Consider the following 19732-nt stretch of genomic DNA (forward strand, 5'->3'; position numbering starts at 1 on the left):
TTGGAGATCCATCTGGACCCGGTACTTGCTTTGTAGGATAGACAGTGTCTATTAAATCAGGATGTAACCAGTGCTCTGTGCTGTGAAAAGAAGTGGGGCCTCTAGAAGCCTATATAGCTTTTGTAACCGGTCTCCAAAAAAAGAACACAGAAACTTTCTTTGAAACTTACAGGTAATATAAAACCTGTGGCTCCCAGCCCCATGTGTAGCCAGAAAGAATAGAATTGTCATTTTTGAACTGAGGTTTAGTAAACTTCCTGAGGAGTAAGGGAAGACGCCAAAAGTCATCAGTTCTTTTTTTTTTTTTTTTTTTTTTTGAGACGGAGTTTCACTCTTGTCACCCAGGCTGGAGTGCAGTGGCACAATCTCTGCTCACAGCCACCTCTGCCTCCCAGGTTCAAGTGATCCTCCTGCCTCAGCCTCTCAAGTAGCTGGAATTACAGGCATGTGCCATCACATCTGGCTAAGTTTTGCATTTTTCATAGAGATGGGGTTTCACCATGTTGGCCAGGCTGGTCTCGAACTCCTGACTTCAGGTGGTCCACCCGCCTGGACCTCCCAAAGTGCTGGGATTACAGGCGTAAGCCACCATGCCCGGCCAAAAGTCATCAGTTCTTTTAAAATGATGCCAGATACTGAATAAAAGATAATGTTTCCGTGTACATTTGTAGAAAAAGAGTCGCATTTTTACATTAGCATTTTTAAAGATGCTGACTAAGATTCTGATTATCACCAGTGGCAAAATCTTTAAAATGACAATGTGCATATTCTTAACCTGGTAGGAAATAATTACTAATATTTTTATTTTGACCCTTAGCACATATTGCTTTATACTATTACTGATTTATTTTTCTAGTCCTATTTCCTTAAGAGGACAGGGAGACTCTTAGGAAGTGGGATTGTGTCTTATAATTGTTTATTTTAGTTTTTTGCATACTTAGAGGTTCTTGCTACGTATGCAATGTTAGCTTTAATTAAATTATGGTCCTTGAGCATGCTAGCATTTTCCAATCTCTTCCCTACCTGGGTATGTATTTTGAAATTCTAAGAAAACATTAAAATGTTGATCTTTTAAATTATTATAATCATGCTTTTTAAGTGAATTTTTTTTATTTAATATTCTTATTTTTATTTTAAAATAGAGACCAAGTCTCAGTATGTTGCCCAGGCTGGTCTTGAACTCTTGGGCACAAGTGATCTTCCTGCCTTGGCCTCCCAAAGTGTTAGGATTATAGGTAAGCCTTAAAGTGAAGTTCTAACAAAAAGTTTAAATTTTAGATCATTTTGAGATCACACAGTAAAATATGAATTGTACACCTTAGAGAAACGTTTCCTTTTATTACCATGTTGAAAATTCTCTGATTCAGAACCCCAGCAGGCTATATTTAATGAAAATACAGAGGTGTGGCCTAAAGTTTATCTATCTTTTTATGATTCATATTTTATCTAAGTAAATATGTCATGTGAATTAGGTCATGGAGAGAATTTTCCTACTGCTTAAAAAATAGTTTTTAAAATTATTATTATTATTATTGTTTTTGTGAGATGGAGTTTTGCTCTTGTTACCCAGGCTGGAGTGCAGTGGTGTGATCTCGGTACACTGCAACCTCTGCTTCCCGGGTTCAAGCGATTCTCCTGCCTCAGCCTCCTGAGTAGCTGGGATTACAGGCGCCCACCACCATGCCTGGCTAACTTTTGTGTGTGTGTGTATTTTTAGTAGAGACGGGGTTTCGCCACATTGGGCAGGCTGGTCTTGAACTCCTGACCTCAGGTGATCCACCTGCCTCAGCCTCCCAAAGTGCTGGGATTACAGGCATGAGCCACCACTCCTAGCTAATTTTTTATTTCTTTTTTATTTTTTATTTTTTATTTTTTATTTTTTATTTTTTCTGTGTGAAAGCATCTCACACTGTTTCCCAGGCTGGAGTGTAGTGGTGCCATCATAGCTCACTGAAGCCACAAACCGCTGGGCTCAAGCAACTCTTCGGCCTCAGCCTCCTGAGGAGGAGGGAATACAGGTGTGCCCCACCATGCCTGGCTAATTTTTTATATTTTTTTGTAGAGACAGGGTTAAGAATAAGTCATTTTTAAGTGCTAGCCTGTTACTTCTTCAGCTTTCATTTACCTCCATATAATTCTGCATTATTACCATTTAATTACCAAAGCAAGTCCTTAATTTAAAGGCCTGTAATAGGAAGCTTATCTTTAGCAAGGCTTGAGTAGCTAGTTTACTAGATAGTGAAACAATATTGCATTTCTTTTTAAATATAGAGTTATGACTTTTTAGTAAACCATATATTTTTTTACAGCTCTCTCTCCCTCTCCCCTTCTCTATCTACCCCAGGATTTAGACTAAATATGAGGAGTTTGATTCTTTCTCTAATATTCTTTACTGCAAATGTGTTTAGTTTATCCCTTGTGCTAACTGAAGACAGGGGCTGGAATTATGGATAATACACTTTTAAGAAGCTAAATAAAAGGAGTTTGATTATAGGTGCCCAGAGTTTGTTTCTCTATTCCTTCCGCAAAGTAAGACACAATTTATATTTTAAATAGCAGAACTGCTTACTTCTGCCATTGAAAAAAGACAACCTTGATTGATTAATCAATGAAGGAAGAAGTATTTTGTATTACTTCACTTTCACTAACTTAGATGTCTGGAAGCCGACATTTCAGTATCTGGGTTTTACTCATTAGCATTTACATGGAGAAAAAAACATTGTCTAGGTGGGTTTCGGTGGTTGTGTTTGGTTGGGACAAATACGTGACGTTGTTTAAGAGCTGTTTGTGCCAGAGACTATTTGTAGAAGCCTGCAGGAGCTCTGCACCCGGCCTCACCTGGGATTCTGGGGATGCTCCCACAGCCCCGAGGTAGATGGACATGACTCCTTCTCTAGGGTGCCTTTTGAGCCTCCCTCTACACTTCCCCCATCTCTTTTCCATAGTTTCTGTGAAGATGAGCTCCCATAAATGAGTGTGAAGATGTCGTGGGGTGGGGCAGGTGTGTGAGTGAGTGTTCTGGCTTATGATGCAGGCTGTCTTTTGGTGGAGGTGAACAGGTTACCCATATCTGAGGACAGAGGACAGCATAGTTTAATCTCTTGGTGCCCAGCTTGGGAAATAAACACCAGAAGCAAGCTGGTAGTTTGAGAGAGGAATAGGAGCTGATCCAGACTGGGAGGGAATCATAGTACTTATGATGAGATCCAAAAGTTTGAGTGCCGTGTGCTGGCTGTCAGTATTTCATATGAGCTGACTTACTTCATGCAACAATCCTATGAAGTAGGTACCGTTATTATGCTCATTTCACAGATGAGGCAATTGAGACTGGAATAGCCAAGTGTCCATTCAGGCTGCTGTTAACAAACTACCATACACTAGGTAATTAATAGACAATAGAAATGTATTGCTCGCAGTTCTGGAGGCCGGGAAGTCCAAGATCGAGGCATGGTAGGTTCAGTGTTTGGTGAGGGTCCGTCCCTCAAGGGTGGTGCCTTCCAGCTGCCTCCTCACACAGTGGATGGAAGGAAAAAATAAGCACTCTGGGGCCTCTTTGATAAGGGCACTAATGCCGTTCGTAAGGGTTCCACCCTCATGACGTAATCACCTCCCAGTTGCCCCACCTCCCAACACTACCACTCTGGGGATAAGTTTCAACATATGAATTTTAGGGGGACACAAACATTCTGACCATAGCAACAAGTAATTTGCTCAAGCGATGGAAAAAAACAGGAAGGACTGACATGTCCACAGACAAGCCTCCTCAGCCCTGGGGTACCCCCCTCCTGGGGGTTTTGTTGAGCTAGGGAAGGGGGCTGGAGTCTCTCTCATGTGTAGTTGTCATTACCCCCATGGATGGGGGCAGACAAGAAATTGTGGAGTTCCGAAATTTTCTAGTTGAAAGGCACCAAAGAAGTTTTCTGATTCCTTCCCTTCCCTGATGCGTGAACCTTTCTTGAATATTTCTGAGAGGTCTTCCCCACTTTGCTGGAATGCCTCTGAGTATTAGGAACTTAAGCTCTCATGAAGCAGCACTGTTCCATGTTCAGAGAGCTTGAGGTGAGGAAGTGATAGTGATAGGGAACCTTTCACTTCCCAGCTGCCCTGCAGCTCCCGTCATTCTCTGCAGTCCTCTTTCCAGCTCTCTGATCCCCTGCCCTGCTCCTGATCACAGGGACTGTGCCTTTGAGTTTGCTTCTGGCCGCCTGAGAAGTCAGAAAGGCCACCTTGCCTGGTCTTCTCCCTCTGACTTTGTGGAGTGTGAAGCCACAGTTCTCCACATACGATGAAGTAGGAGGCCACAGGCTCTCACTTTCAGTGGGAACCAGGGACCAGTCCACACATCCACTGAATAGCTCCACTCGCCACCTGAAAGCCTTTCGAGCTCCGAGGCACACCTTTACTCTCCAAATGAATACATTTCCTCCGGAGCTGGGGCTGATGCGCCTGCCTTTTTGGGAAGAACACAAAGGAATGCAAGGCCTGGCACCTGCCTCAGTGTCCCTGGCAGGATCCTGCGACTGTGGTTGTGTTCACTGACTAAAGTACATATTCAAGTAGCTGTCGAAACTCAGGGAAGATCAATGAAGATCACTTCTGCCTTTTTCAGAAATCCTTTTTTTTTGTTTCTTTGTTTTAATGGGGTCTCATTATATTGCCCAGGCTGGCCTCCAGCTCCTGGGGTCAAGTCATCCTCCTGCCTCACAGAAATCCTTCTGTTATGTTGCCTGTGGGTGAATGCGTGCATTTGTCTTCTGCCTGCAAGCGTGTCTCCCAGGAGCAATGCGAGGAGGCTCCAGGTGACTCTGTGTGGGGACTGAGCAGGATGGCATGTGATCACAAGCACGTGCATGTGTGTGTGTGGGTATGTGTGGAGGGGTGTGTGTGTGGTTTTCTGCTGGGGTCTCTTGCTGTCCGATGGGGGAGGTCAGTGGGGAAATGGTTTCTTTCCATTTTTTGACAGCATAGAATGTTTTCCTTTAATGAACATGCTAACTAGGGAATCCACGTATCATTATTGCAACCGCTGTTTCTGCTTCTTCCTTGTTCCTCTAAAATCAGTTTTCCTCTTTCTCTTCCAGCAGATCAGCCAGTAGACATGATGAACATCAAAGCCTTTACGCTTGTCTCTGCCGTGGAGCGGGAGCTGCTGATGGGCGACAAGGAGCGTATCAACATAGAGTGTGTGGAGTGCTGCGGCAGGGACCTCTACGTGGGTACCAACGACTGCTTCGTCTACCACTTCCTGTTGGAGGAGAGGCCAGTGCCTGCCGGGCCGGCCACGTTCACTGCCACCAAACAGCTGCACAGACACCTGGGCTTCAAGAAGCCCGTGAACGAGCTGCGCGCAGCCTCAGCGCTCAACAGGCTGCTGGTGCTGTGTGACAACTCCATCAGCCTGGTCAACATGCTGAACCTCGAGCCCGTGCCCTCGGGGGCCCGCATCAAGGGGGCAGCCACGTTTGCACTGAATGAGAACCCTGTGAGCGGGGACCCATTCTGTGTAGAAGTTTGCATCATCTCTGTCAAACGCAGAACCATCCAGATGTTTCTGGTGTATGAGGACCGGGTGCAGATCGTCAAGGAGGTGTCGACCTCCGAGCAGCCCCTCGCTGTGGCTGTGGACGGCCACTTCCTGTGTCTGGCTCTGACCACTCAGTACATCATCCACAACTACAGCACGGGCGTCTCCCAGGACCTGTTTCCCTACTGCAGCGAGGAGAGGCCGCCGATCGTCAAGAGGATAGGGAGACAGGAGTTCCTGCTGGCGGGCCCCGGAGGGCTGGGTGAGGAGGATGCGTTTGTGCCCCTGGTCTTTTTGGGTGGCCTCCGTGACTGCATGTTGAAACTGGAGAGTGAGATTGGCACTGTGCAGAATAAATCCTCAGTGACATTGGGCATGTGTGGCAAGACAGAGGCAGCAGTGCTTGACCAGTGCTGAATGAAATCCAGTTCGATTGTTCTGTGAACATGGGGTTGCAGTCATAAAACCAGTTTCTTTCACACTGAAGTGGAGCTTGAAGACAGCTCTGGTGGTGTTACCAGGAAGGGCGGATATTCTCAGCCCTTAGTTATCTTGGGAGAAAGATTTTGGCCAAGAGACAATTCAGAGATAGCAGAGAGCTTTAGGAAGGGAAATAGAGAACAGAGAGCTTATATGGAGAGAGAGAGTACGTTCTGAAAGATGAGGCAGAGTGGGATACTGAGAGAGTAAGCCAGCAGCCCTGAGAGTTCTGCCTCAGGTTTTTATGATGCTGAATTTTTTCTTGAAGTTCCCACCTCTCTCTTAAGTTTCTGCCTTTTTCCTTTGTCTGCTTTTCCCGCTTCTGCCTTAAGTCCCCGCCTTTTTCTCCCACCTAATTTCTACCCTAAGCTTGTGGGGCCCTCTCTTACTATTAGTTGGTGCGCATGTACAGCCGGTGTTGGATGTGAATCCCACCGAATGGCTGCATTGCTCATTACCTCCACCCCAGGAAGGTTGTACAGCGGTTAGGTCCATACTTACTGCACCTGCATGTCTCTTTGGAATTTCTCCTTTACCCTCTTTCTCTCCTCTCTCCTCATATCTAGCATGCATTTTGTTTGTTTGTTTGTTTGTTTGTTTTGTTTTGTTTTGTGACAGAGTCTCGCTCTATTGCCCAGACTGGAGTGCAGTGGCACAATATTGGCTCACTGCAGCCTCCGCCTCCCAGGTTCCAGCAATTCTCCCTGCCTCAGCCTCCCAAGTAGCTGAGATTTCAGGCATGCACCACCACGCCTGGCTAATTTTTGTATTTTTAGTAGAGATGGGGTTTCACCATGTTGGCCAGGTTGGTCTTGAACTCCTGACCTCAAGTGATCTGTCCACCTCGGCCTCCCAAAGTGTTGGGATTACAAGCATGAGCCACCGCGCCTGGCCAGCTTGCATCTTTTTGATGGTCTCTGGGATGTGGGATTTTCCAGACCTCCCTTTCTCAGGGCCTCTTCGCTCCTGCTTATGTCTACCTATCTACCCACTCCAACAGCGGGAAAATTCTTTTAAGTAAATAACTACAAAAATAACTTCAGGCCGGGCACGGTGGCCCACGCCTGTAATGCCAGCCCTTTGGGAGGCTGAGGCAGGCAGATCACCTGAGGTCAGGAGTTCGAGACCAGCCTGGCCGAAAGATGAAACACTATCTCTACTAAAAATACAAAAATTAGCCTGGTGCGGTGGCGAGCACCTGTAATCCCAGCTACTCAGGAGGCTGAGGCAGGAGAATCACTTGAACCCTGGGGGGGCGCGGAGGTTACGGTGAGCTGAGATCGTGCCACTGCACTCCAGCCTGGGTGACGGAGTGAGACTCTGTCTAAAAGAAATAAAACAAATAAATAATAATGAAAAGGAGTTGAAGTAGCTCACTAAGTATTTTCAATGTCAGGTACATAACATTTTCTCTTTTATGTCCTGTCATTTTATCCCACCAAAAAGTTTTTCATAGCTAGCTCCTCAAAAGGGGCTTTAGTGGTTCTTCTGTGGCCTTACCTAATTCTCCAGACAGCCTTATCAAAATTAAGAATCAGTGCTTTAACCTTAGTGATGTCTCCTGTCTTCCAGCCAGGGGTGGCTCATATTAGAATTCGTGTATATGCTCATGGTACAGGGATGCTGGCGAGAGTGCGTTCCGTTTAACACTGGTATTTTTTATCCTTGGAGAGTTTTTGTATAGACACCTCATTTCAAAGTGCTGAGTGCAAACACATTTTCTTGTGACAAACAAGAATTCCTGTCACAAACTATTTCATGTATATGTCTTGATTTTCACTTTAAAAAAATATATATATACATACTTTATTTTTTAGAGCAGTTTTAGGTTCACAGCAAAACTGAGGGGAAAGTATACAGAATTCCCATGGACCTCCTGCCCTCCCGTTATCCACATGACAGTGGTACGGGGACACGTTGTTAGCACCCGAAGCCCGTAGTTCATATTAGGGACTGTGCTCGACAAATATGTCATGACATGAATCCACCATTATAGTGTCATTCACAATCCGTTCACCACCTTGAAAGTCCTTTGTGCTCCATCTGTTCATCTCTCCCTTCCCCTAAGCCCCAGCAGCCGCTGATCTTTTTGCTGTTTCCATGGGTTTTTTCTTTTCCAGAGTGTCATCTAGTTGGGACCATACAGTATGTAGCCTTTTCAGATTGACTTCTTTCGCTTGGTCATAGGATTTTCTCTTTCCCCCCACCCTCGCCCAGGCTGGAGTAGTACAGTGGTGCAATCTCGGCTCACTACAACTTCTGCCTCCCGGGTTCAAGTGATTCTCCTGCCTTAACCTCCCAAGTAGCTGGGATTACAGGCATGTGCCACCATGCCCATCTAATTTTTGTGTTTTTAGTAGAGATGGGGTTTCACCATGTTGACCAGGCTGGTCTCAAACTCCTGACCTCAAGGGATCCACTGACCTGGGCCTCCCAAAGTGCTGGGATTACAGGTGTGAGCCACTGCGCCCAGCCGGTAATATGCATTTAAGTTTCCTCCATGTCTTTTTATGGTTTGACACTATAGAGTCTTACGTTTTGAAGAAAAAATCTTTAGCCCAGCCACATTTGTTTTTCGAAAAATTGAGGAATTCCATACTGTGAAACTTTTTTGTTGTAGAAAACATATATAAACTTACATAATAAAGAGAATAGCATAATGAACCAGGTAGAGATATCACCCAACATCAGGCATTCTCAGTTTATACATGTTTATTTTATTATATAAATGTTTACAAATCCCAGACATCATAGCATTTCATCTGTAAACATTTTGGTACATATTTCTAAGTTACCTAAGAAAACCCCAATTCCTAAAAAACCTGACAGTAATTCCTTAATATCAAATATATCTAGATGTGATATATTTGATGTGAATGCCTTCATCGCTCTGTAATGTTAACAGCTATTGACAGTTACTGCCAATCAATTCGGTTATTCAGTTTTCAATATGGGGGTCTCTTCTGTCTTACAGAAATGGCTTTCTGAAAAGTATCATTATAAACTCATGGACGTAAATGTGTGTGATGTGCTTGGTTTCATCCATGCCTGCTGGGAGTTTATTCAGGCGGACTCTTCAGTCCCTTTTTCATGCCACTGGAAATCTGATTGCTTCCTTGACTTTCAGGATGCTCCCAAATCACCTCATACATTTCTTGTCCTGGGTCTGGTTTCAGCCATTTCTCCAAAAAGCCCCGATGTTTACAGACCACAGTCTGGGAGCTAGGGGCGCTTGTTGCTCATGTTTCTAGACCCTTCTTTCAGTAGACAGTGCTGGGAAATATGTCTTTTTTTGTTTTATTTTATTCTTTTAGAAACAAGGTCTTGCTATGTTGCCCAGACTGGCCTTGAACTCCTGGGCTCAAGCAGGCCTCCTGCCTCAGCTTCCCAGGTAGCTGGGACTCTAGGTGTGCACTACTGCACCTGGGCAAGTATATATTTTGTAAAGATAATTTCATTGTGAAATCATGTTGATAGAACCAATCCATCATTGTACCTGTATTTCCTTTCAACCACACCAAAGATCGTACTTCTCTACTACCTCAACATAATTACTCCTTTGATTTATCCCGCAGTACATACAACAGAGTAACAGGACCAACACTACCGCTGCCACAGTATAATTATTGGAAACTTTGATGGTTTGTGGTTCTTTCTGTCCTTAGGATATTAGAAATATAGTCAAATTACTGTGTTTCAAAGTCACTTGGAGTATTTCTTCTCTGTGTGGTTATGCCATCAACCAGATTTATACTTAGATTTGTTTGTTTCATTTTACTTTTGATTTTTAGAAATTGCTTTGGTTTATTTTTTATTATATAAATGTTTACAAAGTTCCAGGACAGATGGATACAGCAAGATATCATCAAAGAGGTCTAAGCTTACAGCCAGTTTTTTGCCAAGTCTCCCTCTCCCATAGGTAACCCTTATTTTTAGGGTTTATTCTTGCATTTTAAAATACAACGTAAATATGTAAATATTTGTATCTCCTCCTTCTTGGCCAAATGGTAGCATACTTTTCCTCACCTTGCTTTTTTTTTTTTTTTTTTTTTTTTTTTACTTAGTATATTAAAGTGGTCACTTCAGAGTATAATATAGAGGTATTCCTCCTTGATTTTTATAGCTGTGCACTATTCTGCTGTGTGGAGGTACCATAATGCGTTCCATCTATTGATGGACATTTGGGGTCTTTTTCAGTCTTTAGCGATTCCTAGGAACTTATATTTGCATGTATGCGTGTGTGTTTTCAGTGTATCTATTGGAAAGCTTTCTAGAAAGGAGATAGCAGAGTCAGAGTATAAATGCGAGGTGTTGCCATAGTCTCCCTTGATAAAGGTTGCACCATGTTATTTCTCCCCAGCAACCTATGAAAGTACCTGTTTCCCTCCAGCTTTGCCAACAGAGGATGTTGTCCAAACTTGTGTGTTTTTGCCTGTCTAGTATATGAGAAATGGTTTCACAGTGTAGTTTTAATTTCCATTTCCCTTGTTTATGTGCATGGTTGAACATTTTTCACATGTTTAAAAACCATTTACATTTCTTCTAATGGGAATGATCTCTTCTTATCTCTAGTCCTTTTTTTTTTTAGTATTCTTTATATATGTGAGATACCAACTTCTCTGTTATATAAGTTTCAAGTATTTGTTTCCATGTTTTACTGTGCAAAAGCTTTTTAAAAAAATTTGATGTAATCTCACCAGGTGTAGTGGCATGTGCCTGTGGTCCCAGCTACAGGAAGCTGAGGCAGGAGGACCACTTGAGCCCAGGAGTTCGAGGCTGTGGTGCTCTGTAATTCTGCCTGTGACTAGGCACTGCACTCCAGCCTGTGCAACACAGCAAGACCGCATCTCAAAAAGAAAAAGAAAATTCTGTGTAATCAAATGTATCAATATTTTCTGATATTGCTTCTTGAATTTGAGTTATAATTAGGAAGATTTCTCTGTCTTCCAGATTAAAGACAAATTCACCTGTGTTTTCTTCTAGTACTTGTGTGGTTTTATTTCTTTTTTTTGAGAGAGTCTAGCTCTATTGCCCAAATTGGAGTGCAGTGGCACCATCTCAGCTCACTGCAACCTCCACCTCCCGGGTTCAAATGATTCTGCTGCCTTACCCTCCTTAGTAACTGGGATTACAGGTAGGTGCCACCATTCCTGGCTAATTTTTTGTATTTTCAGTAGAGACAGGGTTTCAGCATGTTGGCCAGGCTGATCTCGAACTCCTGACCTCAAGTGATCCACCGGCCTCAGCCACCCAAAGTGCTGGGTTTACAGGCCTGAGCCACCGCACCTGGCCAGTTTCATTTCTTATTAGTAAAGAGTGTAAGGAATACATTGAATTTTATCTTTTTAAAATTTTTATTTATTTATTTATTTTTGAGACAGGGTATTTTTCTGTCACCCAGGCCAGAGTGCAGTGGTACAATCTCAACTCACTGCAACCTCCGCCTCCCTGGTTCAAGCGATCCTCCCACCTCATTCCCCTTGTGGTACCTGAGACCACAGGTACCTGCCACCACGGCTGGCTAATTTTTGTATTTTTTGTAGTGACTGGGTTTCACCACATGGCCCAGGCTGGTCTTGAACTCCTGGACTGGAGTGATCTGCCTGCCATGGCCTCCCAAAGTGTTGAGGTTACAGGCGTGAGCCACTGTGGCCAACCTCAATTTTATCTTTTTTATATAGTTGTCCAGTTTCCCAACAAACTGATTAAACAGTCTATATTTTCCTTACCGATGATGGCCTTTAATGTGTACTAAATTTCCTAATATATTGGGTCTGTCTCTGGACTTTCTGTTTTATTCTCTCAGTTCATTTGCCTATTCATGTACCAATACCTAACTGTTTTAGTTATAAAGATTATAGGCTGGGCAAAGTGGCTCACGCCAGTAATCCCAACACTTTGGGAGGCCGAGGCAGGCAGGTCACCTTAGTCCAGGAGTTGGAGACCAGCCTGGCCAACATGGCGAAACCCTGTCTCTACTAAAAATATAAAAATTAGCCAGGCGTGGTGGTGCATGCCTGTAATCCCAGCTACTCGGGAGGCTGAGGCAGGAGAATCGTTTGAACCTAGGAGGCAGAGGTTGCAGTGAGCCAAAATAGTGCCACTGCACTCCAGCCTGGGCAACAGACTGAGACTCTGTCTCAAAAAAAAAGATTGTACTCCATTATCATCCTTTGTTGGTTGTAGTGTTAGGACTGATGGGAAATAATAGTCAATCTTTATGATGCGCTGTGTCTCAGCTACATGGGCATCAGGCTAAATGAACCAACCTTCTTAAGTTTTGTTCTGCTTGTAACTGGCACAATTATAAGCAAATTGGAAGATCACTTGTAACACCTCTCACACCGTACCTATATACAGATTCTGTCTATGGCATAGTAAACACCAGACTTTAAACCTGTGGTTTAAAGCACTGTCCTATGACAGTGCTTTTTGAGATGGGGTCTCACTATGTTGCCCAGGCTGGTTTTGAACTTCTGGGCTCAAACAATCTTCCTGTGTCAGCCTCCCAAGTAGCTTGGATTATAGACATGCACCACTGCCCCAGGCCCTTGCCCCTTTTATTTTAAAAACAATCATCAGGGCCTCTGTACTGCATAGTTCTCTGGTTGGGCAATGTTCAGCCGTGAGCAGGTAAATGCAGGGACCCTGTTAGACCTCCATGGTGAGGCTGGGCGATGGTGGTGGTGTCCATGTGACCATGAGAGTTGTGCTGTCTAGAGCCTGTTCTTTGAGCAGAAATTGAGCAGAATCCTCAGGATCGCACCCTATTTGAAAGTCACTTTGTCCTCACGTGAGGACACATGCTTTATAAATCGTCATGTGGCTTATATGGAAATGTATTTTTAACCTCATTTTTATTTTATTTTATTTTATTTATTTATTTTTAGACAGGCTCTCACTCTGTCGCCCAGGCTGGAGTACAGTGGCATGATCATGGCTCACTGCAGCCTTGACCTTCAGGGCTCAAGTGTTCTTCTCACCTTAGCCTCCCGAGTAGCTGAGACTACAGGCGTGCACCACCACAACTGGCTAATTTTTATATTTTTTGTAGGGCTGAGGTTTTGCTGTGTTGCCCAGGCTAGTCTCCAACTCCTGAGCTCAAGCACCATCTGCCCTCCTTGGTCTCCCAACATGTTGGGATAACAGGCCTGAGCCACCACATCCAGCCTATTTTATTTTTTATTTTTTATTTTACTAAGTTTGTGGTAATATTATTACAACCTCATTTTGAATCGGAAGTAAATATCAGATATACATTCTGGGTAAGGTAGTTCTCTTCACAGAAATCAATTCCTGTAGGGCTCTTCACACATACAACATATTATATTATTTTTCCTTTCTTGAAATACAAGACCGTACAAGAAAATTGCTGGTGGGCAGGGGACGTTCTGCATCTAGACGTAGCTACAGGAAAAAGACACCATGCTTATTCGGAAGCCCACCTAACTCTTTCTTTTTACTTCTAGGCATGTTTGCCACAGTCGCAGGGATATCCCAGCGCGCCCCCGTGCACTGGTCGGAGAACGTGATTGGGGCGGCTGTGTCCTTCCCATACGTCATAGCGCTCGATGACGAATTCATCACAGTCCACAGCATGTTGGATCAGCAACAGAAGCAGACCCTGCCCTTTAAGGAGGGCCACATCCTACAGGACTTTGAAGGTACTCATTCACATAGAAGTCTTAGTGAAATTTCCTTAACTCTCTTGTGATATTTCTTCAGTGAATATCATTTAGGAATTGGGCCTTGCGCTAGGCATAGAAGATACACAGATGACTCCAGTACCTCTGTGCTTCAGGGGCTGCACAGTTAGTGGGGAGACAGACATTTAAACAAATAGTTATGGCAGCATAAAAGCGTGATCACGATGGAATAAGGCCCATTGTGAGAGCAGAGGAGAAAGTATTTCCTAGAGATAGCAGGGAGGACTTCCTGAAGGAGGTGCTGTTTTAGCCAAACCTTTGAGGATGCGTAGGAGTCAGCCAAGCAGATATTGTGTGAAAGCACCTTCTGGTACAGAGAAAGGTGTATGCGAATCCGTTAAAGAGGGTACTGTGGGCTTCAGGCCACACAAGCAGTTCACTGTGACCGTAGTGCATGGTGTGTGTGAAGGGGCAGCGTGACCTGAGGCTGCAGCAGACCAGGGTAATTGGGGAGGTGGAGGCAGGAGGGATTTCATTTCGTGTGTATGGTGAGCCACTTGAAGGATTTACTCTACTTTTCCTCAGTTTTATTTTGAACACTTGGAAGCATTCCGAAAAGTGGTAAGAGAGACAAAGTAAACCACCAGGAACCTTTCACCTAGATTCAATACTTGTTACCATTTTGCTGAGCCATTTGAAAGTAAGAGGAAGATATCATGATATTTAATCCCAAAATTCTTTCACACACATCTCCCAAGAATAAGGGCATTTTCCTACAAAATCACAATGCCATTTTCACTCCTGAAAAAAATTCACATTAATTTATGATACCATCTCCTGTCCTGCCAATATTCAGATTTCCCCAATTGACCTAAGAATGGCTTTTATCATAGTTTCTTCCAACCGGGAACGAATCTAGATGTATGCGTTGCATTTGCCACTTAAGGATTTTAGTTCACCAAACGAAGGATTTTAGTACCCTCGCTGTGCCAAGTGCTGTCTTACAGATGCTTACAGGAGATAAGAAGGCTCCGAGTTCCTGCCATTGAGTGGGTTAATTCCAGTGGGGCTCCGGTGCCTGCGCTGGGGTCACACACAGAGCAGTATTGTGGTGCGGTGCCTGTTGAGTGGTAGAGGCGGGCTCAGGGTGTGGTGGACACACAGAGGAGGAGGATGTAACCCGCCCAGGGTGGGAACACAGGGAGGCTTCCTGGGAAAAATGACTCCAGGCAGAGGAGGGACAGAATGTCATTTGGGAATGAGAAAAACTGCCTTAGTTGTGCTACAGAAGACAGAAAGAGTTAGATTGTTTCCTGTAAACAGGTGGTGCTTAGCTGAAAGTTTCTGCAGAAGGGAACCAAATTTAATTTGGAAGCTTAGTAGTAGGAGCTCGTCTAGGACTGCAGTTCTGACTCTTCCACAGACTACCTGTGGAGGGGCTCACAGGTAAAATGACAATGGCAGTGGGCCAGGTTAACGTGCAGGACTGTGGGGAGATGAAAATATTAATGGCAAGACTTTGGAGGTATTTCTGGTTGGCAAATGAGGATGAAATATTATCTCATGCTTCGAAATATCACATTAACATTTTAATTTTATGTAAACTAACTTGGAGGGAAAAGAATGTTTTAAAAATGGTGTGTATTCTTATTGATAATGTTCCCTGATTGCACTCTCCATCTTCAATGGGCTATGTATCATGTGTTTACTACACTGATTTTACATTTACCAGCATTTCTCAATTAAAAAAAAAAAAAGGCAAAAAAAACCAAGATGTTATTCTTTGGAAATGTCATAGTAAGAGTTTGCCCTTTTCTGACAGTTGACAGTGTGGGAAAAAGAAAAGCATTATAATTTATAATTGTTGTAGGAATTCCTTTGAGAAAACTCGGGGGAAATTGTTCAACAAATCAGGTAATGATCCAGTTTGGGGAAGCAGTTGTGGGTTTTTGCAGGCAGTAGGTTTTCTCTCTTTCCGACAATGCTCAATTTCTTCCCAGGAAGAGTGATCGTTGCCACAAGTAAAGGAGTTTACATCTTGGTTCCATTACCTTTGGAAAAACAAATACAGGATCTCCTAGCAAGCCGCAGAGTGGAGGAGGCTTTGGTTTTAGCAAAAGGAGCCCGGAGGAACATTCCGAAGGACAAATTTCAGGTTTGTAATTAACTGGTCACAGAAATATGCCTCTAAGTCACCAGTTAGAGGACATTCAGATGTAACTAACGTGCATCGGCCCTTCCTGTGTACCGGGCCATACACACCGCTTTTATATCTGTTGTTTAATTTTCTCCACAAATCCACATTGTATAGATAAGGAAACAGGCTTTCGGGCGGTCGAACAGCTTGTGACTAAGAAGGCACTGCCAACAGTGGAGAAGTCAGGCTTCCAACTTCTGACTTAATTCTGCTACTTTAGGTATGGGCTTGTATTTCTAATCAACTTTCCTCTTCCGTGGACCTTCAGAGAAGGATCAAGAACACAGTTCTTATAAAGCAAAAGAGTGAAGTCAGATTAATTTGTCTCCGAATTTAGAATTTGTATTTGTCAGGAAGTTGTTGAATTAAAGTTTAGATTTCTATCATCTATAGGAAAAGCGTTACTACAGATTAGTAATACTGTAAATCTGTTTACTATAGATTTACTGTAACCATATCGATAACCATTTTACCAACTAAGTTGATATTGTAGGAACCCCATCTAGTTGATTTCCTTAGGAGAACATTTTTAACGCACTTGAGAAACACTCATTTTAAATATAGTTGGTAGAGCAAATGCAATTGATATAAATCGGGTCTCCTAAAAACTATTACTTGATGAGTTGTTAGGTTGTTCAGGTTACTGTGTATTTGAGGGGAACAAAACATAATGTTGATATGTTTGTGTGCTTCGTATGAACATCTAAATTAATAATAAAAAGTTCTTAATAATGTTGGTCAGATTTTAGAGACGACAGTGTGATTGTTGTGGAATGAAATGCTCTTTGGCCTCAGGTGCTTTATGCAGCAAAGGGTAGATTCTGAAAGTGAAAGACGGGATGTGTGATTTATGGTTGTGGGCTGTGAAGGCGGACAGGACCTCTTTTCTACGTTTAAACGTTGATAAACTTTTCATCTTTGTTCCTCTTTTGAGTGAGACTGATCTACTAGCGTTCAGCAGGGGGCAGCAAAGGCAAAAAGAAGAAAGCTGCTGAGCTTCTGGTGCCCTGGAGGGGAAGGTGCAGACCAGAGGCAGATCGCCAGTCGCAGGCCTGCCACTGCCGCGCGCACTCTCAGCCCCTGCTCCTCTCCTGCGAGCTGCCCTCGGTGGATGTGTGGAAGTCCAGGGGGGCCACGTTCCAAGGTTTCCACAGCTGCCACTGTGGAGTATTCCCTCCTTGCACACACAGCATGTGCACATTTTAAGCGTGTTAACATTTTCTTACAGAGGCTTTCAATGCCCTTTATCTGATTTTTGCTCTTTTTTTCCCTATGCTTTTTGCCAGAGTAGAGCTACACAGTCAGTATTAGGTGATAGTAGTCATCTTGTTCTCCTGTCTGATATCTCAGGGTTTTTTGTTTTGTTTTGTTTCTTTTCTAACCTGGTTCCCGCTTCTCCCTGTATTACTGCAAGCTCCTATCTCCTGCCCTGGAAATACACCCTCAGAATTATCTCGAGTTCACCCATTATTCTCAGTTCCCATTGTTACTGCTGGTATTCAGACCATGCTCACTTTTGCCCGCGTTTTTAACAGCCTCCATGTGTGATTGCAGTCCATCTTCCATGCAACTATGGAAATGATCTTTCTCAATTACGGACCAAGTCCTTTGCTTAGAATACTTTAGTGGGCATCTCGTTGCCCAGGTCAAGTCCACAGCCTTGAAGCTTGGCTGACCCCACCCTCTTCTGTGGCCTCCTTGTCTTTTACACACACTTACACACACTCCTGTGAAGCACATTCCTACATTCTACATTTCTGCCTCAAAGGGTGGAAGACAAAGAGAACAAACGGGCAGTGAGCCCGATGATATGTCAAGAACCCTGCAAGGCATCTAAAAACATTTGTTGTTTTAACCCTCAAAAGCATTCGGTCATGGCTGGTACCATTGTCCTCATTTCACAGACAAGACATGGCAGCACAGATCAGCCATGCCTCTGGACATCAGGCTGGCTAAGTCAGGCTGGCACTCCCCGTGGGGCCCTTTACCCTGCAATTACTGGAGTGTACGTCTCTACTTGATAAAATGGTTTTGATACTCGCTTAAATATCTCCTCTTCACTAAGCCTTCCCTTTCCTCTGGGCAGAGCTAAGGACTTATTACCCCGTGCACCTGCGATTTACGGCCCATACCATTTATCAGTTCACCCCTCAGCTCCACACTTCTCCCTCCCCTAGGTCCTGGGTAGGTTCTTTCCTTCTAATACCAAGGAAAGAATGAATGAGTAATTCAGAGCTTCCAACTGGACTTCAGCAGAGCTGTGGTATAATGGATTGACAGCACTGGGTTTTCGTTTGAAATGGAAACCTTAAACAATAAAACAATATTGATGCAAAAAAAAAGGTTTAGAAATGACTTTTCATAAATGTATATGTTTTAAAGGATTAGATTCAGCTCATCTGGTTAAGTACATTGCTTCTTTTAGTCTTAGAGTGCTTGTGACCACGTGCTAGACCCCAAGCTTAAAGAAATCAGGAAGGGGAAGGACGAGAAGCTTGAGCTCAGTAGACTTCTTCACCGTTGCACTCCTTTCCCTTCATTTAAAGCAAGGGCTGGTTTCGCTTCTCTGAGTTCTGAATTAGCAAGGGGTTTGTCAAGAAGTTTGACTGTGGGGCTGGGATTAAGGATCATTTCTTCGAGCCAAAAGGGTTGTTCAGAACTTTAGAAAACAGGCCTTAAATTATATTACAGTTTAGAATGCTGCATTTAAAATAAGGGACAGTGAAGGGACATCCTGCTCTATAGACAAAGGTTTGTGTCACACACAAAATATTACTTCATTTCTATCACACAATATGGATAGTGTTTATATTTAAGCTTGAGCTCTGATAGATTTTTTTTTCCATTTCATCTAAAAACATTTTAATACATGTCTCTAAAGACACTGATGCTTTTTGAAATGTAACCACAGTACCATTGTCGTCACTGCCCCAAATCATCACTGATTCCTTTGTGTGCTGGGTGTGTCTGGTCAGTGCTCATGTTTCCACACTCGTCCAATGAATGTTTTTGCTCTGCTTTTTTTTTTTTTTTAATCCTTAGGGAAAATCTCGCTAGGCTGTACACTCAAATTACTGTTTTAATGTCACGTGGGGTAGTTCTCCTCTGTGTGGTTCTGCCACCAGCTCTTATATATGTAGTTAGGTTCATTTGTTTCATTTGACTTGATTTTTTGGGGGATTGCTTTTTAAAATTTAATTTGTTTTATAATTATCTAAAATATTTACAGAGCTCAAAAGTCAAATCAGTAAAACAAAGTATATTCAAAGAAGTCTAAACTCAGTTTCTCTCCTTCACTCTATTCACTGCCTCCCTCCTTTTACTGTGTGGTCTGTTTTATTTGCATGTTCTTTCTCTGTCTCTCTCTCTCCCCCGCTCCCCGCCCCACCTCCCTTTCTACCCCCCTCATTTTCTTTCCCTTCCTTCTTCCCACTGTCCCTCTGTGTCTCTCTGTCTTCCTCCCTTCTTTTCTGTCTTTTGGTGTATTTGTGTTGTATTTTTTTGTTCTAATGGTTACCTTAATATTATCCACCTTAGAAAATTCCTTTACGTTCTCTTTTTTGGGAGGGTTTCTATTGTCTGTTGCCTCCCCACTTGGAGCTGTGTTTGAAATTAGCCAGTAACGTCTTCATCACTCTTCCCCTGTGTTCCTCAGCATCTGCTCTGGAGGAATAGCCCTCAATTCCCAGCCGGTACCCGGAAGGCAGTCAGCAAGCGTCTCATCTTTTTTGTATAACCTCTCATTCTTCCCTATTTGTTGATGGTTGTATTGTCTGTACTTCTTGAGAGCATCAAGCCTTCCGTATGCTATTTGGTCTCTTAGTTCTGTGGACAAATATGTGTTGAATGCTCACCATCAAATTTTCTGTTGATGTCTTTCCAGTC

General features: G+C 43.4%; 1 protein-coding gene across 2 annotated transcripts in view; it reads left to right on the top strand.

The window, feature by feature from the left end:
• LOC105490161 (transforming growth factor beta receptor associated protein 1) overlaps positions 1-19732 on the top strand; it is a 62588-nt gene that overhangs the window by 16316 nt on the left and 26540 nt on the right. The window contains exons 2-4 of one of the 2 annotated variants that reach the window (XM_071077173.1): positions 5082-5786; positions 13474-13668; positions 15651-15805. In XM_071077173.1, coding sequence (XP_070933274.1) covers positions 5099-5786; positions 13474-13668; positions 15651-15805 — 1038 coding nt within the window. In that variant the 5' untranslated portion in view covers positions 5082-5098. The remainder of the gene's footprint in view (positions 1-5081; positions 5787-13473; positions 13669-15650; positions 15806-19732) is intronic. The other variant, XM_071077174.1, reaches the window with a different exon arrangement.

Source organism: Macaca nemestrina, chromosome 13 (genome assembly GCF_043159975.1).
Source record: "Macaca nemestrina isolate mMacNem1 chromosome 13, mMacNem.hap1, whole genome shotgun sequence".
In the NCBI taxonomy this organism is placed as follows: Eukaryota; Metazoa; Chordata; class Mammalia; order Primates; family Cercopithecidae; genus Macaca; species Macaca nemestrina.